The sequence below is a fragment of the Crocodylus porosus genome, unplaced genomic scaffold (genome assembly GCF_001723895.1).
Source record: "Crocodylus porosus isolate Cpor-Errol unplaced genomic scaffold, CroPor_comp1, whole genome shotgun sequence".
Classification (NCBI taxonomy): Eukaryota; Metazoa; Chordata; order Crocodylia; family Crocodylidae; genus Crocodylus; species Crocodylus porosus.
Window position 1 is genome coordinate 188,020,700 of NW_017728906.1, and position 25,554 is coordinate 188,046,253.

The 25,554-nt window shown below is 41.4% G+C and overlaps 1 protein-coding gene across 1 annotated transcript in view; it reads right to left on the reverse strand.

The window, feature by feature from the left end:
- Positions 1-6,223: 6,223 nt before the first annotated feature.
- Positions 6,224-25,554, reverse strand: part of LOC109305552 — a 78,114-nt gene continuing 58,783 nt past the window's right edge. The window contains exons 8-11 of the mRNA XM_019528541.1: positions 22,609-22,771; positions 20,072-20,155; positions 11,569-11,714; positions 6,224-6,359 (exon numbers count right to left, since the gene is read on the reverse strand). Of these exons, the coding sequence (XP_019384086.1) occupies positions 6,224-6,359; positions 11,569-11,714; positions 20,072-20,155; positions 22,609-22,771 (529 nt within the window). The remainder of the gene's footprint in view (positions 6,360-11,568; positions 11,715-20,071; positions 20,156-22,608; positions 22,772-25,554) is intronic.

Here is a 25,554-nt window from a genome sequence, read left to right on the forward strand (position 1 = left end):
CTTTTATCCTGCTCAAGACATCAGGTCTTTTGTAAAAGTTCAAAAGCTCTTGGAGCAGGAAAATATTTTATCCCTCTAGTTTGCCATAAACTTGCATATAGCCACAATGAGCTAGGCAGGGGTGAGTACCTCTTAGATATCATCATAACATAAAACAACAGTAATAATAATGCAGCATTTTAAATTAACAGTCTTCCCAGGCTGATACAGAAGGCACTCACTAGTTGTTAAAAATGGTATTTAAACATTTTCACCCTATATAACATACACTTGATTAAATACTTCCTGACAAATAAATTCAATCCCTTACTTTGGATCTTCAGTGATTTTTTTAAAACTAATCCTGAAAACAAGGTAGCCATTTGTGGCATAAAAACTCAACAGGGCATTGAGTGCTTTGGTCCTAATTCAGCAAAGTGCTTCTTAAAGGTATATTTAATTTTAAACATGTACATTAATCCTGTTCGCTCTGTATCTATAGCTGAGTTGAATGTCTAGAAGGATCAAGCCTCCTGAAGGGAAAAATTATTCTTCCAATTCATGTGGGCTCATGAGAAAGTAAATCTTATATCTATTAAATCATTGGTACATATCCTCTCTGCCATAGTTCTAAGCACAGCAGGGCATCCAAAGTTGCGAGTCTACTTGGCTTGTAATACACATTGTCAAAATCTAGAGATGCCCAGTAGATAACTGTGTTTCCAAAATTAAGGCCTTGATTCAGCAAATAATTTAAAGCAGAGGTATAACTACGCGTCTCAGCATCTGAGGCAGCAACAATGCACATGGCAGCATACAGTGCTGGTGCCAGTGGTGCAGCCAATTGGTTGTGGTGGCAACTGGTATTTTTCTACCCCGTTCCCCTAAGTCAGTACCTGAGGCTCTTGCCCAGGTCACCCCAACTTAGTTATGCTACCAGGTTAAGCATGTGCTTCAGTTCAGGCATTATATTCAAGTAAAGAAGAGAAGTCATGTCATTCCAATTAGCCAAGTGCTAAGGGGTTTTGCTGACTTGGGGTCCCAATACATATGGATGGTATCCTGGTCAACAGAACTATCTTAGACATGCTAAAAACCTGGATTCGTACCCATTTAGAAAATGGTATGAATCAGAAAAGGCAGAAAATATTACAGAGGGGGGAAAGAAAGAAATATAACTAAGAGGAAGGAGTTTGGTGCTGACTGATACAGAACTGATTTAAGCAGGATTACAGTTAACAAGCCTTTGAGGTAGGATGTTCCGTTGTGCATTCATGCCTGAAATCCTCACTTTGTGTCATTTTCGATAATATATAGCCATGCCAGGAAGCATTATTGCTCTTTTGATTCTATTTTGCCCTCTCCGTGGCTACCAATATGACATGTAAATTGTGCTCAGAATGCTTTTACTTTTTGCGTGTGACAAGATAGAAGGTTGAAAGTACCCAGGTCTTAGTAACTAACATTGTAATGAGCAATTTTTGAAGAGGCTTTTCACTAATTATTAAAACTATAAATATATTTAATGCCCAGAACATTTCCTAGCTTTATGCTGGACTGAATTTTTTCTCTAAGTATTTATAATTATGTACTTGGTATGAGTTGTGGTTACTATTCCTGTATCACATAACAAAATGCTCACAATTAAACCAAAGAAAACTAGAGGGTGTTTTTAAACCTTGGGGTGTCAGGGTGTTTTAAAATGTCCCTCAGAGGCATTGGGTGTTGGCTGCAGCCAAGGCTGGGGACTTTGACTGGGGTATGCCAATGCTCCTGCTGGGAACAAAGCCAGAGTTTCCCAGCTAGAAGGTCTTGCATTTCCGCTCAGGATCAGATTGATCACCATATTTGGGGTCAGGAAGGAATTACTCTGGATTAGAGCAAAGGTCCCTTCCAGCCCTTGTGCTGCCCCATAGCATGGCCTATGCCTTCCTCTGTAATAGAGGGCATGCCCCTCTATCTATGAGCTCTTGAGCATGTACCAGCAGCCCTTGACTTAAGACATTTTGAGTTACAATGAATGGCACTTACAACGTTTATAAATTGCCACCCTGTTTCAACTTTCCGATGTCAGTTTTGACTTTACAATGCTTGATCTGACATGACACCATGCCAGTGAACAAGTTTGCTGCATCTTCCTGAAGAACGTCTGTCCAAACTTCCTTGGACACTTTCTTTAAGAAAGTAGACAAGGCTCCAGAAAAACCTGCAGCCAGGACTCCTGAGAAAACTCCAGCCAAGAACTCTTCAAAAAGTCCAGTAAAGTCACCTCAAAGAAGTCCTTCCAAATCAATATGATTGTATTTACAATATAAATACATTAATGTAGCTATGTTACTCATCTATAATTGACTGAGTACAAAACTCTGGGTTATATTTGGTGAAAATAGGGCATTGGGCCTTGGTTCAGAAACCAGTCCCCCATTTATAACATTGTTCCTATGGGAAAATTGGTTCCAAGTTACAACTTAAGACATGGTTTTCAGGATCCAGTTGTGTCATAAGTCTGAGGACTGACTGTATTGACAATATTTTATAGAAGCAGAACACTGTAATTCCTCTGCTTTACCAGTAGCAGGTTATGGTGTTAGGACTGTGTTGTGTCAGGCTTGGTGGTAGTCTTATGCTGAGTTTCGATTATGGATTATATAGGATGGTTTGTATAGGGATGATCCTCCCTCAGGCAGATGGTTGGATTAAATGACCTCTGGAGGTCCCTTCCAGCCCTAGTGATTCTATGATAGAGAGCACAAAAGGGCAATCAATACACAACTTATCTGTGGCATGTTAAAAAAAAAAAAACATTATCATGCCATAATGGCAAAACATACCCCCATTCCATCTGTAGTTGACCAGAACATTATGCCTGATTGTGAGACACAGTTTTAGCCATGTTCATGACCTGCAGGACATATCATTGCAATTCACTATATCTAAGAAGAAAGCCACCCACTAGAAAAAGCCCCAGCTGGTATGAAACACAGCAGTCCCTCAGTTTAATAGTACCAGCTCCCATGAATACATCACCTCAGTGGTCTACTTTCTGAAATAACTTCCTAGTTCAAGCTCTATCTAGATGAAGTTAGTAAATTATCACCTCTTCCTTTCACAGCCATACCCTCTCTGCTGCAACTATTATGTTGCAAAAGAACAGAAATATGATGACAAAAGACTAGAACTAGTCACATTTTCTCCTGGAATTTCTTCCCATTGGACAATAACATTCAATCAAAATCAGAACAGTAGGCATGAATGTGACAATTTCAACAATCTTGCTTTTAAAAAAATGACATAAAGCATTCCAATAATGTCGAAATATTTTGTTTTGACAGTTCCAAAAAGCAACATTTTTCTTCTGAGTTTTATAATTTCCCTTACATTTTTTAAAAAGAACATCTTTCAAAATAAAAATCAAAACCAAGATTTAATTTCCATAGAAATGGGGTATTTCAATTATCCCCCAAAAAATTATTTCAAAGCTTTGGTTTGAAGAAAGTTTAAGTTTCATTTCTTTATCATTTAGAACAGATTATTATTCTGCAATGAGGCAATTTCCAAGCAAATAAAACTCCCAGCTCTCAGCCAGCTTTACTCATGAGTACAGTGTTAGACTTTCACAGGACCTGTAACTAGATTATAAAATTCATTACTAGAAGAGGAACACCAGAACATTGTCTCCTGGACCCTTCCCCAGGGAGCTGCCTGCTGCCAGGGTGGGCTCTGCCACCAGAGCCCGGGTGGAGACAATGTCCCCCCTGCCCCAGCAGCAGGGAGCTCCCAGCCCCTACTCTGTGATCATGGAGCTGGGACTGGAAGATAAGAATCTCCCAGTGCCCACTCCCTGATCACAGAGCCAGGGCAGGGAAGTAAGATTCCCTCAGCCCCTACTCTGTGATCATAATCACGGAGTAGAGGCTGGGAGCTCCCTGCTGCTGGGGCAGGGGGCATTGTCCCTACCCAGGTGCTGGTGGTGGAGCCCACCCTGGCAGCAGGCTGCTCCAGGGGAAAGGGAGCAATCTCCTGCCCCCTGCTGCCCAGCTGATCAGGAGCACATTTGCTCCCAGTTAGCCATCTACACATGCTGCACTGTGCAGTAATTACTCCTAAGTAAATTTTCTACTTGTATTTACAGGTAGCAAATTTACTCTGGATTAGAGCAAATTACTGTGCAGTAAGCATCAGCACATGTAGAGGGTGACACTTACTGCACAGTATTTACTTTAATCTCAATTAAAGCATCTTGTGTAGATGAGTCGTGCAATTGCAAACCTACTCTGACATTATTTTTTCCCCAGGATGGATAGTGATGATTGCTTAACGTTAGCACAGCACTTTGGAAATGCAAGTATATTCAATTATTAATATTGTGGTAGGTATCACGACATGACACTACTAAACACAGGCTTCAAAGATTTTTCTGAGTGTAGAAGAATGTGTTCACTGTTGGAATGTTTATAATTGTGGTGGACTATTGTTCTGTAAAAAGAAAGTCCCTTTTGGAAAGAGAGCTGGATAAGCAATAGGAGAGTTTCTCTGCTGTGGGCTCTGAGAAGAGTTAATTCTTGAGAATGATTTGATCTTTAGGATGCAGGTGCTGCTATTTCATTTGTTTACTTTAAGTTCCTCCTTAAAATTTGCTTTTCCCATGATTCCTGTAAGAACATAATAACGATTAGCGTCCTGATGTGCTATGATGCCTGCATATTCTGCTGACCAATATTGCTTCATTTTTTCTTTGTTTTCTATTGTCTCTCTAGAGGGCTGGTCCAATACAGACCAAAAATCCAACTTTTTAAAATCTTCAGAAAAACCACAAGAGGGGCAGATAAGCAGAGCAGACATTAACCCCAAGGTAGGGCTCTTACCAGGGATTTGAAAGAAACATCCATTCATACACTGCCCAAACAACAAACAGAAACAGACTCCTTCTTTCCATTCATGACCAGCAGGATTGACTTGGGTGGGGACAGTTTTTTTGAAGAATCATACCTCTTTAGGCCCTAGCACATGTTGAGGGAGGAATGTCTCATTATCTCTGGAAGATATTACCATAAATCCACCCTGGAACCTGGCAACCTTCATGATGGAAGTTCATCAAAACTGATACTGTGAAAAGTCTACGTTTCTGCAAATCTTCGTCCAATAAAAAAGAAATGCCAAAAAATTCTGACCTATTCTACAGAGAAGCAACACTGGTGTCAAAATGGGACATTGGTGTTGGAAGAAGAAACATCATCGTCATCATCATCATCATTGCTGCAACACACTTACATGACATGGTCGAGTATCTGCCAGAATTTTTCAGTATTATTTGGAGGTACTGAAACTTGTAACTTCTTTTGTGAGAATTATCAAAAAGATATCGGCATAGTTTGTTAGAAAAATCCTACCAAAATAGACACTACAAAGACAGAATCTAGGCAGCTTCTTCTCACATGTAAGTTTAAAGAGCTGGTTACAAAGACTATGCCATGCCATGATTTCCAGACTCTGTTTGAGCCTTCTGAACAAACCCAGGCTTTCAGTTTAACAGCTTGGGTATATTGGACCCTGGATATTATTTGGCAAGTTTCTCAGTTTGTATCTATCAGCCTAAATTCACTGCCTTTAGTGGAAATACTCCAATTTGCACCAGCTGAGGCTCTGGCAATTTGTTTTCAGTACTGGGATGAAAAGCTTCCCAGGCTAGCAAGGAAGAAATATGGATACATCATCTCGATTTTGTTTTTAACTTTCTGTGGTTGCTTCTTTCCTGATACCGACTTTATTTAAAACCCTTTTTCCTATTTCTTAGTAGCTGTTGGATTAATGTTGGTTTCATTCCTCACTGTCACTGCTAGTCTTGTGCAGACAGACAGATAGGCATAAATATATGCATATATGTTTCACTATGTTGTGGTTTATTACTTCCAGATGTCTCCAACTTTCAAGGAATTCTTTGTTGCCTAGTCCATCAAGTTCTGCAAACTTGCTGCTAAGTATTGCAATTCCCAGGTGAGTTGGCAATTCTTGGCACTGAATAATAACAACCCACAAGTATACTAGGATTTTAAATTTAGAACACAGGTTCTAAACAACTTTTCTGGCTGACTGCCACCAAGGATAAAGTTGATTAAGGATGGTACTCTAAAAAGTAATATAATATATAACTTATTTCAGCAGCCTCAGCATTTTCCACATAGCTATCTGACCTTTCCCACTTTCAGCAGAAGTGGGTACTAATAACTATATACTAAGCAGTAAATCAGTCACAAGTTCTGATGACCAGGAGTAGAAGAGAAGATGTATCCCTAGTGGTAAATACAATGGATTTACTTACAGTTTTGATCACATAAATTTTGGATGATGACTTTGAATCCTTTGTAATGACCGTGCCTGGCCTAAAAAGTAATAGAACACAAAATTAACTTTATAACTCCAGTGATTAATTTCTCTTCCTGGAAATAAAAGCCAGTACAATAAAATGCAGAGGTTAAGAAAAATCAGATCAGATTGTCATTTTAACAGCTCCAAATAAATAGTATCATTATCTTCTATTGCCCTTCTTTGGAATTTGGACAAACAAAACAATCACTTAAATGGCAGGAAGCCATGATACATTGTATTCAAGGACAGTAAAGAAAAACATATCCCTATCCATTCTAGTTTTCTCTTCTAGGAAAGATGGGAAAATGAATACCTTGTAAAAGAGTTCCCTGCAGAATCTTTAGTAGTCTTAGTGATTTGGTTCATTTCAAACTTAGGCGACTGTTGACTTCAAGGGGAGCAAGAGCAGGATGACAAGACCTCCAATTGAGTCTGCATTTTCAGACTTCTGCGTCTTCAGGTAAGCATGCAAACCAATGCTCAGTGGTGTTAGCAGAATAAGACCTGAATTCATAGTTTCATAGTTTCTAGGGTCAGAAGGGACCTGAGTAGATTAAAATTCCACGTGCCCTGAGCACCCCCAATACTTACGAAAGTTGAACAGAAGGTTTTGTGTTGTTAGCCCATCCAAAATCATGTTTGAATATGGCTTAAGTCTAACTTTTAACTGCCTCTCTCCAATATTTCAGAAACTAATTTAAATTATGGAGACGCATTTAAACTATTTAAAATTATGGAGACAATTACTGTTCTCACTGTAATCAATGGCAACACTCCCATTAATGATTAAAGCAAGTGTAATTTGTCTGTCTGCTGCTGATGGGAAAAATCATCATTAAGGGCAGGTTACATGTTAGTTTCTGAATGTCTGAACTGCGACAGTAGTCTCAATGGATAATTAGGATTTCCCGGAATGTATTCTGAAGGAAGACTTATTTTAGGAGCACAGGAAAGTAGGGCCAGAAGGGACCTCATGAGGTCATTTTGTCCAGCCTCCTGCTTTCAGAAATTCCTTAGCTGGAAACTTGATGGCTAAGATGACAGTAAATAATACCCTGAAATTCTATAGAAAATTCCTACACATTAAGGAATCTTCACACACACTCTTGACAGATAAAAGCTATTCCAGTTTGGACTTTATAGTGAGATGACCTTCATCACACAAGTCAGTACCAGGATAAATGAGCCCACAAATCTGACTCTCAGTTGTTCAGTATAATCTCTAGATATGGAACTGGACCTGATGAGATGCTGATGGACAAAATGAGAACTCGGGTAATCTTTGTGACTTTATATTCCTTGTTGTTATTTGGGCACCTTTTAAACAGGGCATAAATTGGGATAATCAATACCTGATTAAGAAAGATCAGATCAACCATCAGCTCTTTTGCTGTCTGGGGCTCAGTGAGAAATCCAAGATTTAATTGGTAAAAAAAAAGAGATATGTCTCTAGCTCCTTCTAAAAGTAGAAGAAAACCAAGCAGGGGAGAAGAGGACCAAACAGAATATTCAGAGAGATAGATACAAATATTGAAATTGACAGAAAAGGAAAAATATCACTAGAGCTCAGTATTCAAACTTTTTTTCAGTAACTTCTTTTCAAAGTCGAGAAATAAACAGGCCTGACATTTATTCATTAAACTTCCTGCAAATACTAATAAAAAAAAGCTGCCTGTTAGTTATCCCTTTGATGGCAATAGCAAGATCAGTTAGAGTTGGTTTTATAAAGCTGAAATAAATATGAAAGGAAAGAAAAAGACCAAAAGATTCAAACAAAGTAAATCTTCAAAAGACAAACACGATTCCACTACTGTGTCTACTGATCTTTTTCTCAACATGTTATCTTTTTATTCTTGGTATTTAACTGAAAGCAGAGAGGAGAGAGCACAATGTGAGGGGGTTATTTTCTTTGCTCTCAGGAATCTTTTCCTAAGAGCCTAGAAATTGTTGCAGCGGATCAGACCTTTGAATGGAAGCAGCCAATACTGACCGCTTGAGAGGAAGCGAGAATATTGCAGTAGCAGTACAAGGAATAATCTGTCCCTTACTTAAGGTTTTATTCAATGTTTATAATAAGAGATTGGCTTTAGCCTTGAAGAATGAGGTTTAATTTTCTTCCCAAAATGTTTGTAAGAATTAATTACAATAACTCAGGATATTCTTATTATCAATGTTGAATCCCTTTTCAATTCTTGGAAAATTCTTGACCCCAATTACTTTCTGTGGCAATATAATTTCTGCAATCTAATTTTACAGGGTGTGAAAAAAAATTCGTTCTATCAGTTTTGAGTTCCCTTTTTTTTTTTAAATTACACTGAATGTCACCTTGTTCTGATGTTTGGGACAGAAAGAACAGAAGTTTTTACATTTCTTTTTCACATATCAAACTTTATTTTCTATACATGTGTTACATCTGCTCTTACTATTGAATTTATATGTGTGTCCAATATAAAACAAGATAAAACATTAGAGGCAATGGAACAAAATTAGACAGAGTCCTGCAGGGAAGTGTAAAACTGGATCTTTATCTTGTGGTTTCAGTTGTGTGACATTAAATCATTACTCTCACCTGATTAATCATTAATATTATGTCTTTTAGGGAAAACTCACATCTGTTTGAAATTTCTCATGCCGCAAAAGTATGGCTGGTTCTGAAATTTTCCCCTGAGACTTTTTTTGACAGAAAACTGGATCTTCAACTAAACATTTTTTTTTGAGCTGGCTTCCCTGAAAAATTGTGATTTTGAATACCTCTCAGCCCCAAATGTCTGAAAACTTGAATTTGGAAAATATTCATTGCCTCAGAGGAGTTGTTAGGGTGAATCTTGCCCTCTTTTATGTAAGAAGCAAGAGTTGTTTGGTAATGTCTTTTATTCAATTAACTGAATAGTTGGAAGAGATGTTAGATAAGCTTTCCAGCACAAAAACACTATTCCTGGGTCTTTCTAAGATTCAGGAATGGCATTTTGTGCCTAAAATCTTGTCTAACACCTCCCCCTGCTCTACAATAAATACAATAAAGGACATTACCAAATACATCTTGCTCTTCTGCATTGTCCCTAGACCATCACAGTTACATAATACTAAAAGACTCTTTCTTATGGACTAAGTTCCCCAGCTATATTACACCTCCTGTGGCTGCATCTGCATTAGGCCTTGACTGAGCAGTAGCTTGTTACTACTGCACAGTAACACTGCGTGGCAGGAAGCTTTATGTGACACTTCTACACAGTATTAAGGAGCTACTGCACAGTCAGTGTCACCTATAAAGCCATTCAGTGATGCTGCTGCACTGTAACTTGTTTTAGTATGCAGTACTTGAAATGACTGCCCAGCAATGACTGTGCAGTAAGTAACTCATGTAGACATCGCCTGTGAGACATAATTAGGGTGACCATATGGGACAATGTGAAATCTGGGACATTGTGCTCACCACACACACCCCTTCACTACTGCGCTGTGTCTGAGTGGAGAGGTGGAGGTGGAGCGCCACTGATATTACTATTCAGGCAACTAAGGAGTCAATGGCCTGTTAATGACCCATTGTTTTCTTCACAGGTGCTAACAATCTCCTTTTTAATAGTCATTCCACTAATCAAGCCAAACTATTAGGGCAATTTTGCTGTCTGCCAGGGCTTCTTATTTCACAGCTGCTGCTGCTCCTGCCATCCTGTGCCACACCCCAGGATGCTTGTTTTAATTTTCACCAGCAAGCTGGGATCAGACTCTGAAATACAGGACTGTCCCAGCCAATCCAGGATATATGGTTATCCAGGACATATAGACATAATAGCTATGGAATCCTCCTGTAACTTTAATAGCTCAGCAAGATAGGAAACGAAGCTTCATGAGAGATGCGGTCCAGCCACAAAACCCACCACGCACAGAAAGAAGGGAAATGAGGCACCTAAATGACAACAATCATGAGGCACCAGAGTTACATTTCTTTATAACCAATTTTCTTTCAAAATCTATTCATTAGCACTGTGGCAGGCCAGTAGGGGGTGCTCCTGTATTGAGCCTCCCACCTCCCTGTGCCCAACCACTTTCCAGGCTCTGAGTGCCTCCCTAGGGGTGCCTCACGTCCGGCTGACCCCCTTCCTGCAGCACACTCACTAGCCTGGGGGTAATGTAGCTGCCACCACCCCAAGAAGGGACTCTCTCTCGGCCCTGTATCCTCAGGGAAACACAGGCCTAATGTCCTACGGGTACTCAACCCAGTACAGGCACTTGGGGCACTTCCCCAAGTCGGGGAGCAAAAAGGAAAGTATCCCTTAGTCTGCAGACCTAAGGGGTCTCTTAGGCATAATTTAGACCCACCCCTCAATAAGTCTCCTACACCGGTCACAAAGGAGAAGTTTATTGATTACAGGGGTAGGGTGAAAATAGGGTACAAGATTGAGAATATCACAGAAATCCTAAAGAGCAAACAGTCTGGCTGAGGTAGCCTTTTGATCACACATCTGAGTTACTGCCAGCTAGATATCTAACCAGATCTTGAGTAGCTTACTTACAAGCATCATCCAGAGGCTGTTGGAGATTCCCTCTGGAGGCAGGCCGTTCCTATCTCAAGAGTTATGGGGGGAGACAGCCAGTTTCAGATGGTAAAGCTCCTCTCTAAGTCTGAGTCCCCCGCATGGCTGCTGCTTCCACTTAACTTATAAAGCCCCTGTGACCTCATTCACCTGATCCAGTGGAGGCCAGCACCTGTTGGCTGTCGGCCAACCAATTTGAAATACATCACTAGTTGCCGGGCAGACTCTAGCCCACCAGGTAGATGCCCCTCACCCAGGTAGCTGATACCAGTCATGCAGGCAGAGGGAGCAGGAGCAGGTTTCCTCCCTCCCTCCCTCAGGAATGCAGCCAGCTCAGGTTACCTAAAGAGACAGGGTAAAGGTGTGTCTCCTCTGCTGGGCCCATCCTAATCACATTGTCACAGCACAGAGATTTTGGGGAGAAACAAAGGTGGCTTTCTGCCACAGGCACCAATTTGGATAATTTTATATATTACATTAGTCAACAGTAATAAAATGTTTTGATAATGACATAAATGTGAATCATTCCAATGACCTCAACTGACTTCAGATTCAACCCCGCTGCCCCTTCCCCTCCCCTAGGGCTTGCAAGACCTGAAAAATAATAGGCACAGCATCAAATCTCAGTTTGGTACCTGTGCCCTGGGATAAGGACACCACTGGAACAACATCAATTGAAATAATTTACCTGAAGAAGGTCTGAGCACAAATTCTGAGGTTGTTGTAAGGCAACTTTTCAATTGGCCATCCTGAAAGAAGTTCAGTCTTGTGCAGGAAATCTATAAAATCTGGCCCCTCAGTAGATTCCCGGCTCAGAAATACATTTAAGAAGTCCTAGGAAAATAAAGGAGTCTTCATTAAATGCTGAAAACAATGATCACATAAGAAATCAGTGGGGCTAACTGTTCTGTTTCTCAATGGATGTGGGTAAATTCAGCACAATCCCTGGGGCAGGAGGTTACTATTGGCAATTTTATACATGCTCCAATACGTTCTGGTTAGAACATGTCAGAGTTAATTGAGTCTGATTGAGTGCCCTCATCAAAACACTCCGGTGTGCCACAGCATCTCATGTATCCAGTGTCCCCGTGTTTCAAAATGGCAGCAGGGACACTTTTACTAACGCTCGCCAAATGAGCTTTAGTTAAAGCAACCCCTCTGCCATTTTGAAATGGGGGAGGCTAAATACACAAGGCACTGCAATCATTTTAATCAGAGTGGCTCCTGAGAGCTGCTCTAATTAAAATGCCTTAACTCCACCCCAGAGCACATGTATAGGTGCCCTATAAGTCTCTGATACACCCAATCCAAATACAATGGTGTTTGCTCCTGGAAGGCAGGAACACACTTACTAGTGGCCTATACCAGGAATAAATCACTATGTTCTGCACTAGCTGAGCTCCTCTAGACAGCAAATAGGGGTCGGTGGGGCTGAGGAATCTCATCTCCTAATCCCTTGGAGAATGGGTAAGGACACTAGTGGACCAGTTTATTTGTATGGAATTCAACCAAAGATCCAAGTCATTCACATAGTGCACAAGGAGGAAGAAGAATACTTCTTATTCCTTGTATAGGTGGGTAACCCATGTCACACTACAGTCCACAGGTAAAAATGCTGCAAGGAAAAGATTTGGGGTTGGTATAACTCTTATTTTTCAGCATTTTCTTATGCATTTAAGATGAATGATAAAATATCACAGGGAGAGATAAGAAAATATAAGTCTCTTGAAAGGGGATGGTTTTAAAAATTAAGCAACACTAATTATTTATCTTAGAAAGACTCGAGACAGAGAGTAGTCAAGGGCAAGATGGGGTGTTAATAAGAATGGTGCACATGTCTGTGTGTGTATAGTGATAGGCTTGGCTCATTCCAGTCCCTACAAGTAGCAAGATACCAATCACGCTTAGCTATTAGGTATTTTGTCTATGTGGAATATGTTCACTTCCCATCTCTCTCTGCTTCTATGCCCAGCCATCTGTGGGACATAGGAAATGGCAAGAGATAACAAACATCTCGCTAGAAGACAGGGAGAGAATCTCTGTCCCCCAGGGAAAAAAGATATCATGCCCAGTCTGCTACCCATGGAAGGAAGATTTTTAAGATACAAAATAAATGAACAGGTGAGGATGGGAACCAGGTTGCTTCTGGTGGGGAGGTGAGCCTAGCCTCACATTGCCAGCACAAGACTAATATGCAAAATTAATTCATCTTTCCTTTCTTCCCTTAAATGAAGACAAAGTGTCAAACCACAAAATCAATATCTAGTAACATTCAAGCAAAAGGTATGGAAGGTAAAAAATCCATTGTTTCAGGAGATCAGAGTCAAATAGTGTAGCTGAGGTTTTAAGTCTATAATTTTTATGACTGATCATATCAGTCACAGTTACATGTGCTAAGGGAAGTGTAATGAAATCTCAGAAAGGAATTTCTCCCTCCAATCTACAGCTCTAGTCTCATGATTTATTGGGCAGGTGTTCTTGACCTGACTGCTGTGTGGGGGGAGGCAGGACAATGGATTTCATGAATCCGTAGTTTAATCTATTATGTGACACTAAAGAGGAAGACTTCACTTTTCTGGTGTGTTCAAGTCACAAGCAACATTCGCATAACAGATCAGATGGAGCAGAAGGCAACTCTTGCTAAGGGAATAGAAGGCCAGGACCATATCCAAACTACAAGGCTTATTAGTGGAACAAGCATACATCAAATCAGCATCTCCTGGACCTGATGGGATTCACGATGGGATGCTAAGCTAAGAGTCAGCATATTCTTTGGCATAGATCATAAAGTCATTAAAATCAGAGCTGCTACCAGAAGACTGGAGGAAATCTGGATATAGTACCAATATTAAAGAATGGAGAGATAAGGCTAATAGACCAGAACATTTGTAGCTATAAACATAGTGGAATGGCTCTTTTATTAGAAATAAGGTGGTTATTAAAATAAATTTAAAAGAGAAAAATGGCCACCACAAGGGAAAAAATGCTGATCACTGAGGAACCTGGATTTCCCTCTGTTTAAAAATAGCAAATTCTCTGATAAATATTGCAAGTTCTCTGATTTAAAAACCCAACATCCACATTATTCCACAATTAAAATGAAACACCAATATATATGTTTAGGTATCAGTTGAACACAATGTTTTATTGATATATTTACAATTTTAACGCACTTCAGAAGCCTACCAGTGCCTCAATCACTATAATAAAACAAATTCTAAATACCTATATATTTTGCTGTTTGATATTGGGTTTTCTATCATGGAAAATCAGACCTCCCCATGTCCCTTTCACTCACCAGGATGTGGGTTCAACTGCAGCATCCCCCCAGTTGCTTTGTGGTGCTGAGCAGCTCTGATATGCTGGTGCCCTGCCCCTGCCATTGCCCCTCACTCCCAAGCCACAGCCCCCTAGTCCTGCTGATGCCCCTCACTCCTAACCCGCAGCCCCCTGGCCCTGCCTCTGCCCCTCACTCCAGACCTACTGCCCTGCTCCCAGCGCCCCAGCGTGTGTGGAAGGGCACGGTGTGTGGGGAAGGAGGGGGGCACAGGAAATGGGACAGGGCGAGCACATGCCCCCTGAGATTTCTGTGCCCACAACAGGGGGTGGGACTGAAGCTGGGCCAGTTTACCTTCAGAGAAGCTGCCTCCATGGCCCAGGCAGGAGCCAGAGCATGAGGGAGTGCTGTGCCACTATAGTGAGGTGCAGAAGCAGCAGTGGAGGGGGCAGCATGGAGTTTCGGCCCCACTGCTGCTAGGTGGAAAGGAGTTGCCTCTCCCTGGCAAGGACGGTCCTGGAGGCAGCGTCTGCCTGGAGCTGGTCCAGCCCGGCTACAGCCCCATTCCCCACTGTCTATGCAGAAATCTTGGAGAGCATGTGCTCCCCTACCTGTGCCCCTCCCAATCCATAGCCTGTGCCCCTTTGTTCCCCCCACATAGACTTACCTGGAGAAAGCTGAAGGAGCTGCTCTCCACCACTGCCTGGCTGCCACATACATGTGCATGTGCACATGCACATAGTGCACTTTGCCTCCCATCGCCCTCCTCCCACTCCCTGCAGGCCCAAGTAGCCCCTTGCAGGCTGGAACTCAGCCAGCTTGCAATGGAAAACCTGTGGTTTCCTGTGTTTTTTTCTCCTTTAAAAGAAAAAATCCACATTTTTCTCTGCTAAAGGAGTAATTCCACGTTTTCCCCTTTTTTCTGCAACAAGCTGAAAATCTGGATCCTTGCTGATCACATGGCAGTTCTCAAGTCCTTTATTTTTTAAGTAGCTTATGAAAGCTTATGAAAACTTATGCATTTTTCAAAGAGTTAGGTTCTAAAATGCTACCCCATTCTGCCTTCTGTGACACTGGTGATAGTTGGTAAATACTAACTTTGTAATTAATATCCCCCTACAAAAACGTGGCAAACACAAGAAAAATATGTTCAAAAGGTGAGGAAAAAATAGGTGGGATGTAATACATCTGCATCTTAGTGAGGCTAAACATTGTATAAGGGTTTAATAGAAAAAGTCAAATTAAGGACTCTATCACTGAGGTCACCATCCAATGAGTAAAAGACTGCTATAGTTAAGAATAGTAAAACCACACTGAGTGAGAGGTAAAAGAAGTCTCCTTTACCTTCCTTCTAGTAAGTCTCCTATTTCAGCTCTTAGGAGGGAATCTTGCAGAAAGAAAACCAAAAGGTCTGGTCCTGCATCCTAAGCCACGCCAGCTCTCACTGGGTAAAATGTAAAGCTGAAGAGTTAAGGGAAAACTTCTGTATTATAGTGGACAGCACTGTCATGAGGACAAGAAGTTGATCGGTGTTAATATATGCCTTCCATACCTTTTGACAGCTACTAGAATGGGGCAGATGTTGAGGGAAAATATATGCACAAAGGTGTGAGCAGGTTTATTACATTATTCAGGCCCATTGCTAACAGGAACCCTTATTAGAAGAAAAATGAATGAGCTAGTGACTGAATCAGCATCAGTCTTCCCCATTCCTATAGCATTCATAGAAATTATAAGGAATTTGGACTAGAAATAACTTCCAGAGCCAGAAATTGATACTGTACTATTTAAAGGGAGGTTTTGTCCAAACAAACTGTTTTAATCAAGGTGTGAGCTGCTGCCTTTGTGAAATGTCTAGTGTAAACCTTAGGGCAACTTCCCTACTGGTTAATATGAATTATAGCTCTGCATGGCCACCTTCTGAGAACAACAAATAGGGAAATATACAACCAGAGTCCCTTTGATTTTAAGGGTTTCAATACTGAAGGGGAATAATGAGATTCTATTTTCTATACATGGTTGTCTCCTTACATGCAGTTAGTTGCCTGTTATTCTGCTTATCAAACAACTATCACAGTCAGTGTCATGGCATACTAATCTATCAGTAACTTAGGGTGTCACATAGCCCATTGATTAATGTAGACTGAGAACTACATCCAATGAAAGAGCAGATTATGTAGTAGCTGTCTATATATGGAGAGAACAGGAAGAGACATCAGACATTTCCCTGCTTGCAGCAATTAGAGTGGGAGGTAGTGGAGGGTAAAAGGTAAAGATAGGTAGAAAATGGGCTTCCCATGAAGAATTTCAAGATGGGTCTTGGGGATAGAGACACTCACACTCCCAGAATATCCAGCAGTCTCAAAACTATCTATAATACGGAAGAGGAGGCAACGGAAACAGAGAGTTTGTATATGTTGCAGCGGTGGTGTATCCTGTCACAGAGGCAAAGAGTACCCCATTTCTGCTGGTCCACAGGCACGATCCAGATGTGGAAGTTTTTCAGTAAGTCTTCTCTGGCCCCAGCACTTGCTGTCAGGCTTCAGTGCCTGACACTCGAGCGCAGGTGCTGGGGTGAGTCCAGAGCAGCCTCATGGTCCAGAACAGCCAAACGCCAAGGTCAGGAGCATGGCCACTGGCTTAGGATGTGCTCAGGCCTTCCAGTACTGAGCCATACTACTGTTGTAGCCCTGAGTTTCTTGTAGCAAAAGTAAAGACCCAAGCCAATTAGTTATCCTGGAGCAGGTCTCTGTCAGTGATCAGAAATTCCACTGTAGATTAAACTTCTTTTTAGGTCCAAACTGGTGCTTTCCTTGGAAAGGTTTCAGCAGGGTTGACAGCACTGAAACTCATGTGAATCATGGTATTTCTGACTGGCATCTGTGGAGATCCCAGTGAATACAGTAGCCTCCTCAATGCCATACTGTAGTATTCCAAGAGAAGATAGGGCAAGATTTCAGTGCAATAAATGATGTCCAAGGGTTTGGCTTTTAGCGCTGATATTGAATGAAAAAAAAAATTTTAGACAGTCACAAACGATCACAAAACACAAATGCATTTTCCCAGTCGGCTCCCGGTATTTCCAGACAGAGAGGGAAATGCCATGGAGCTGAGTGTCAGACCTTGTTTTACTCAGGCAACTGAATCATGTCGTGGTCAGTCATGTCTGGGTTTCTATGCTTGTACAAGATCATGCGTGGTAGTAAGAATCCTCTGCTTGCCTCCCTGCATTGGTTTCATTAGCCCCGAGTCCACACAAATAGGAGTCACCTGCTTCTGAGTCTGCACCACACACTGATGGATGTGAAGGGAGTAGAAGATGGTGGGCCCTTTATACTAGGTCCGTACCCTAAATGCAGTCCCATGGCAGAAAGAGAAAAGTGCCATATTAGTTGCTAGTAGCAGTCAGTAGTACATCATGGTCCTCTTGGGTCAAGTGCAGAACATGGAGGAAAGCGGAGCATCCAAACTACAGTGGTTTCCCTGGGATGCTCTAATGTGGCACCATAATGTCCATCCCCCTTCCTAACCATCACCAGTGGTCTTGTTGAAGTGTTCAGAAGCATATTTAGCACTGAGAGTAATTAGGAAATAGTGGTGAGTTTTGTCAGGACAAAAGGCTGAACTCCACTTAATTCAGAGGCTTACATCCAAAAATGGATAGTTCTGAACCAAGCACATGGAAGATAACACATCTAAACAGAAGAAGCCAAATTCATCAATGGTTTAAGTTGGCACAGCTGCCAGGGAAGCTGAGTTTACAGTGCATTTAAGTAATAAACTACGCCCAATATAAGTCATGAAAGGAAAGTGCTACCCAGATGTTTGTCCTCCTAAAGATAACACAGTGGGGATAAGGATGCTATTTTCTGTCCTCCAAAATCAATTGGTAAGAGGTGCCAGAGTCAGTTGTAAAAGGAGGTTCTGAGTTACATCAGCATGCTGCTACAGAGACAAGGAGAACGGCAAGACAGCTTAGAGAACTATCAGCCTCAGTCCTGAAATTGTATATTAAAACATATTAAATGTCTGAAAACTAACATTCCCCAGAAGTCACAGCATTCCTTGGCAGCTCTCTGGATCAAAAACCTCCATTATATGGAGAAACTGGCCTGCAGAACTATCTCAGTACAATAATATCACTAGAGTCAATCCCCACGTAGACTCTTATTCTGAAACAAGTGCCTTTCCAGATCATTTTGTGTTTCTTTCTAAATTTCCTTGTGCAGGCAAGCTTTTAGTAGAGATTTGCCCTTGGATATTTTTTCGAACTTGACAAGGATCAGAGAAGGACTGTACTCTGGAACGCCACCGGCATTGAGATTGGCAGGCCTTCACCTCTGTAAACCCAAAGGGAATTCAGCTGCTGTGAGTGTGACTTAGGAGACCCTTAGAATTTGCTTCTGTAAGTCGAAGTCAATGGGAAAATTTCTACTAATTTTACTGGAGGGGGTGAATTCTACAGCAGTGTGGTCTATTTAAACTTCCTTAAACCTCCCTGAGTTTAGGAGGCTCTGATGAACACCTCCGTAGGACATGCTCCTGAAGCACAAACTAATGCATTTATAATTAGAGTTTGTAGGAACAAAACAGTCAAAAAGGTAGAAACTTATATCCAGAAGCACGCGATTTAGTCATATAGGCTCAGCAGTTCCTGCTGAGGTCCCTATTAGTGTAACAGCAAGGCTCATTCACTCTCACCCCTGACATCCCTACCTCCCAACCTCTCTTTAGGTGTCAGCACCTAGGTATGTAACATAAATACAAATGTTATGATCACTCATAAATTTACCCAACTTCTCTTTATATCCAGCCACAGGCGTTGACCTTCTGCCCTCCTGTGACAAGGAATTCCATGGGCTGACTTTATGCTTTTATTGCTCTAAATTCAACCTGCCATTAATTCCCCAGTGGCCTCTTGTTCATGCCTTTCAGGGCACTACAGGAATGAAGTGCTAATCAGTTTTCAGTCCTCCCTCATAAGCCTCGATACCCAAGTAACTCCCCTCCTCCGCTTCTCGCCCCCTGCTCGTACCCAACCCCCTGCAGATCTTTTCTTTTCTAAGCTAAATTCTACTAAAGCTTAATATGCCTACAACTCCCATTACTGCATTTGGAAGGGGAAATACACAGCACCTAAAGGATCAAACCCTCATCCTTAGTGTCTCTTATTATTTGCCAGCCCTGACATGTTCCTCTCTAATTTACCATCCCCTGAAGAAAGTCTGCCATAACTGGGCTGTGGCCAATTCCCATTTAAGTCAACAGGAGCTGCACATAGGCAAAATCTGACAATAACATACTTCAAAATGTTTTCCTGCCTCCTGGAATTGACTGTAACCATTACTCTGCTTGCATAGCTACTACCTGCTGCGGAGTGACAGCCTGACGCACTTCTTATTCACGCTGGCTTACATGACGCCTGATCCATTGAGGTCATGGCTCATTGGCTAATATCATTAAGAGCTTGCCATCTTAGCCTACCCTATTGTGTTCACCGGGGTTACTCATGGAATAAAGGAAAACTCCATATAACTAAGAGTCTCAGGATCTGTGCCCACCTGCTATTTTACAGTTTTACAGAGCATCTGCAGCGATTACGAGACCAGTCTTGCAAAGCTTGCTTATGAGACGCATGGTGCTGATACCAACAGGTCTATTCCAGGACTGTTCACATGGATTAATGGCAGACAACTACAGCTTCTAATTACAAATTGAATGAGAGTCATCTGCTCACAGAAAATCACCGCGCAAGGTGTTGTGCATCTCCTACAAAGCGCTGACTACCCTCATCTCCAGAGGAAGCCAGCAGCAGTCCCAGGAGCTCAGGGCCTTGCAGGATTGGGCTCCAGGCAAAATAAAATGAAAATAACACAATTACACAGTGTTTCTCAGCTCTGGGGAAAAAACTCACCTGTCTAGAAAGAGCCAGCAGGGAAACAGTATCATGACAGACTACTGTGGCATTTCTCCTAGCGCCAGTCAAGATGGCAACATCCTAGAAAGAAGTTAAGCAATAGATGTGAATTATTAAAGAGGTTGCCTATAAAACTGCCTTTGAAAAATATAAGCTAAAATAAAGGAATATTGCTATCTATATATTAATGGAATAAATCACAGCTAACAGCCAAGTCAGAGCTGCAGGGTGTCAGTAAGCAGGAACCTCTATAATATAAGAAACAAACAGCCTGGAACTGTATGAGAGAAATAATAATATAATACATGTGCTGAACCCAAAGGGGTTTCCTCTGAGAGTGAAGTTTACTCTTCCGAGGTGAGAGCACATTGTCTTCAGGTCTCTGGTAGGAGTATTTTGGATTAAATACTTGGTGAGGGTCCTGTTTGGCACACTTGGAGTCTTAGCAATATCAGGTTAAGGGCTGCAATCACATTCTCCATTTTAAGGGCTGAGTTTAATGAAAAGAGCTCCCACACTGGAGAATTCAGGCCCAAAACTCAATTCCCAGATATCACCACCAATATTTGGGGGTTGAAACTACCATATTTTTGCGTGTATAGCCCACGGGCTATACACCTTTTTACAGACTTGACGGTACTTTCTACAACCCCCCACAGAGCAGAAAGCATCACAAAAAGCCTCCTGCCCCAGCAGTGATGCTATTTAATCTAATAAGCAATACTCTGCCTGCTTTTATGCCCAAATTTTGCTGTAATGTTTACAGGACAAAGGTAATGCTCCACTGCTTTAATGAAGATCGAATGGTTTGCTAAATGATATGCTTCAGTTCAACCACACGTTGTCAAGCTACGTGTAGAAATCACTGGATGAAATTCTGCAGCTGGTGCTATGCAGGAGGTCAGACAAGATAATTATAATGGCCCCTTCTGGCATCAAAGTCTATGAATCTTTAAAGCTTCCTAGCTTTAAGCCTCCAGGCTTTATCTTTCCTCGTGACCACAAGGGAAACGGGAGCATTTTTTCTTGTTTGTTATTTATATAGCACCAAAGAGAGGAGGACCGCACTGTCACACATTATCCTAACCACTCCACAACACAGGCAGGAACAAGATAAGGAATAAGACTGACTGGGCTGCCCCAAACACTTGTGAAAAAGAATAGAGGCATGAAAAGGCAATATGGGATAGAGAATAGAGTACGGGCCTGGGGCTCAGAAGACCTGGTTTCTATTCCCAGATCAGCTTCTTGCTGCCCCACACCAGTGGAAATTGGATTTGCTTGGTTTTACAGGAGAGTGAGCAAAATTATCAATAATCATTTGAAAATTTTTCCACTGACAGACTATTCCATCAGAAAATGCCGACTCCATGAAATTGAAAAATGTTTCAAGGGGGCATATAGGTTTAATCAATTTTTAGGAGGAACTAAGTGAAATGCTTCAACAAGTTAAAAAAAGGTTTTTTCCAAACATCATTTTCTCTATCATTTTGATTAAATTATTATCTAAATAATAACATCATAGTTGAAAGAATGGAACACGATAAACTTCACAATATGTTTTGTTAACATGTCTGCGTTTGTTTGAATTTTCAGCCTATTTGGGGATGAAATGATATATCCCGTTCCTAGAATTTCGTGTGCGATGGAAATTCTTATCATCAGCCATCTTGTATGATATTTTATTATATATTGCCATGGACTGTGAATCCAGAAAACTACAGCTGATGAAGGGGAATGAAAACTTCCTGATTTCAGTATTAAAGCTGCTCACAAAATAGATTCTTTCTCCTTCCCAGGGCAAATATTTACAAAAATAAAAAATGTCAACCCATTCCAAAAATAAAAACCAAAATTGTTCCAGCCATCATCTAATACTGAAAAGTTTGGTTAGGGGGGAAAAAAAACTCCAAAAGCATTCATTGGTACAGTTTCCTACAAACAATTTTAAAAAATCCAAGGACGGTAAATACAAAAAACCATAATTTATGTTTAGTGGAAATTTTTCAGCCACCTCTATTCAGCACACTGAATGCATCTCTTTTTTCAATATACAGAGTATATCTAGGGTGGAAGGGTTTGGGGTGATTTTTGGAGGTTTTCTCCCTTGCTCTAGGAGGGTGTTAACTTTAATGGGATTTGCAAAAGCATCTTAATGAAACATATAGATAGGTATTTTCACAGGGCAAGTCTAGAGAGACTTTTAGAAGTTGGTAATGCAAATATACATTTCATTTTTTTGTCTGATATGAAGCTATCTGCAGTCGGTCAGACTCTCCCCGAGTTTCTATCAGATCCTGTGGCAAACAAGTTTCTTTGGGTAGATGTGATATCTTTTCTTAGACCAACAGAGTAGTTGGAAAAAAGTTCTTAGCAAGCTTTCGGGCACAGTCACCCTTCTTCAGGCATAGGGAGTCTCTGCTGTTCTGAGTCTCCGAGGACTGAGAGAAGCTAAAAGTGTAACAGGATGTCAGTGAGATATGTGATCCTGTAACATTTGGTAAAAACAAACATGAAAGAGAGTATTGAGGTACCCCAAAGTATTTCCCTTTCTTCAGAAAAGCGACCGTTCTGGCATAAAGCTCTCCAGTCTGTTGGTTGAGAGCCACTTTAGTGACTACAGCAGTGCCTGAGAGAATCAAATAGAAATTCTGCGGGATGTGGCCTTGCCTGATGATCACTCTTCCTGGCCCAAAACTGAGGAAGAAAAAAGAAAAAAAAATAGAAAAGATTTTAAAATAAGGGGAAAATTCTTGAATTTTTTCCAAACAAAAACTCTCTCTCTCATTTCTTAAAAAACGTGGGCTAAGAACGGCAGGATGACCGCAGCTGCATTGTTTTGGTGGCATCTTGAGGTACTTTCAGATGTCTCCCATACCATTGCAATACAATAATGTATATTGTACTGAAATTAGTAATTATGTCGCTTCCCAATTCAGAATAGCATTGTTAAAGACAGCAAAAGGAGATAAAATGCAGAAATTGAGTGGGAATTGAAGAGCCTCATATTAAAAAAATCTCCTATATCTGATTTTTAAAAATTACATAAGGCAAGATTTGTGGAGGTATTTAGGCATCTCAATCCCACACGTGTAGCAGCCCAGATACCTGACAACTTTAAAGAACGCCAGTTTGGAGCTGGTGGCCAGGAAGCCTGGCACATGCCTGGGATGGAGGAAGGTGTTGCAGGGAAACCAGCTGGGAGCTGGGAGCGACGCAGCCCCAACCCTGGCCGGGCTGAGCCAATCAGAGCAGCTCATTCTGCGGGGCAGGGAAAGCAGTGCTGGGTGCTGCAAACAGCCCTGCCCCGATGCACTGCCCCCTTCCCCTGCAGGGGTCTTTCCCTGCTGCCAGAACCACAGCTCCAGAATCTGCAGCAGCACGCATCGCAGCACCCAGCGACAGTGGGCCACCCTGCATGCTGCACGCTGGCCCGCTCAACCCACATAGTATTAAGGCGACTACTGCAACATTAGTCTCCTCACCCCTCTTATGTCACCTTGAGGGTTCGGGCGTAGACACGCCCAGTGTTACTGTGTACTAAGGCATCTATATATGCCTGTGTAGTAACTAATTGAGCATAAATTTGATACCTGCACTATCAAATTTACACCCAAGTCGGCATACATCACCATAGTTTCTGTGGAGTATGGGCATGCATGTGCAGATGCTGCCCGTACTGCTCAGTAATTTTTAGGTTCCTGTGCAGTAACTTAGATTACTGTGCAGTAAATGTGCACGTGTAGATGTGCCCACTAAAAACAAATTATTCTAGACATTTTAAACCACATCATCCTGTCCTGAGACATTATGATGGTTCACAAATAAACACTTTACATATAGCTTCATTGGCATTTCACATAGGCTTGTTTTTTCAAAACAACATTGAAACAGGAGCTGGGCACCAAACTATTTCTAAAAATGTTGTCCCTTAGGGTAGGGACAGAAGTTACATATAATCCAGTATAAGTGATCAAAAACTGGTTCAGATCTGTTACACAACAAAGGTTAGTGCACATAAACTTCTTTCAAAATGGCTGAAACAAGTTTAAGATAAACCTGAATGGATGTAGTATCAGAATTAACTGATTTAGGTTAAATTGCTTTATTGAACTTCTGTCCCAGATCCCCTCCAGATTCAAGTTAACTCTCAGTCCCCAAGCATTCCAAGATGCTTTGCAACTCCCCTGCAAACCCCACCTCACAGGGTGGACTAGCTAGCCTTGGCTCAAACTGTCTGCTCCAGGGAGGAAGGCATGCTTTAGTACCTCCCCAACTTCTGCTTCTGGCCTGGACCACTGCAGGCATGTGGCTGCATTTCCAGAATCAAACGTCTGTTCACTTGCTTATCTGTTCAGTCTACACCAGAGGTCCTCACACTGTGGTCTGCAAACCACCACTGGTCTGCGAGCTCCATTCAGATAGTCTGCAGAAAGGCTGCAGAACAATCGAGAACATCTGTACTTGTAAGGTAAGACTACTGATATTCAGTATGAGATGTGTGCTTTGATTTGTAGGAAAAAAAAACTATAAGTGGTTTGACAAGACCCTTAGCAATTTTCAAGTTGCCTGCAAAAAAAAAGTATAAGAACCACTGATCTACACAGTTTAGACTAAACTGGGAGGATCAAATCAGTTCAGCTTTGGGCTTTTTGACTGTCTGTACTTAGCCTTAATTCCTACAATCTCAGTGAATTAGAGACCTAATTCATCTAGATGCATCCGAAAATTTTTCCTTTGGACAAGTTTAAAAATTTTAGCCAAAATATATAATCATTTTGAAATACCAGAAGTTTGTTCTGAGAAAGAAATCCAGATCAAGCTCACTGTTATCTTTTTAACAAACGTCTTTACTTCCATAATTCTTCTAAATTTGTTCTGTTATGTACTTCACAGTGTAAAATACAAATCCATCCCCTTACCAGATTCTAGATTCCATTTTGCTCTATGTAAGGCAATTACAAGATAAATGTGGATTAAACAGCAATAAAACCTTTCTGCGTTTTTTATTAGACTCATTTGAAATATACAAATAAAGGTATTACACCATATATAAATATTGATCTACACTCAAAGCTCCAGAATGGCTCAGAAGAGTCTGAAATTTGTTTCAAAAACACCCCGAAGAATGTTTTCACGGAGGCAGAAAGGGATCTTGGAGTCATTATTGACTCCAAGATGAACATGGGCCAGCAAGGCGAGGTCACAGCTGGCAGGACTAACCAGACCTTGTCATGAATCCACAGGTGCATCTCAAGTAGAGCCAAGGAGGTGATCCTCCCCCTCTACGCAAGACTGGTCAGGCCACAGCTGGAGTACTGTGTCCCGTTCTGTGCGCCACACTTCAGGAGGGATGTGGACAACATGGAGAGGGTCCAGAGGAGGCCACCCGCATGATCCAGGGACAACAGGGCAGACCCTACAATGAGAGACTGCGGGACCTAAACCTGTTCAGCCTTCGCAAGAGAAGGCTGAGGGGG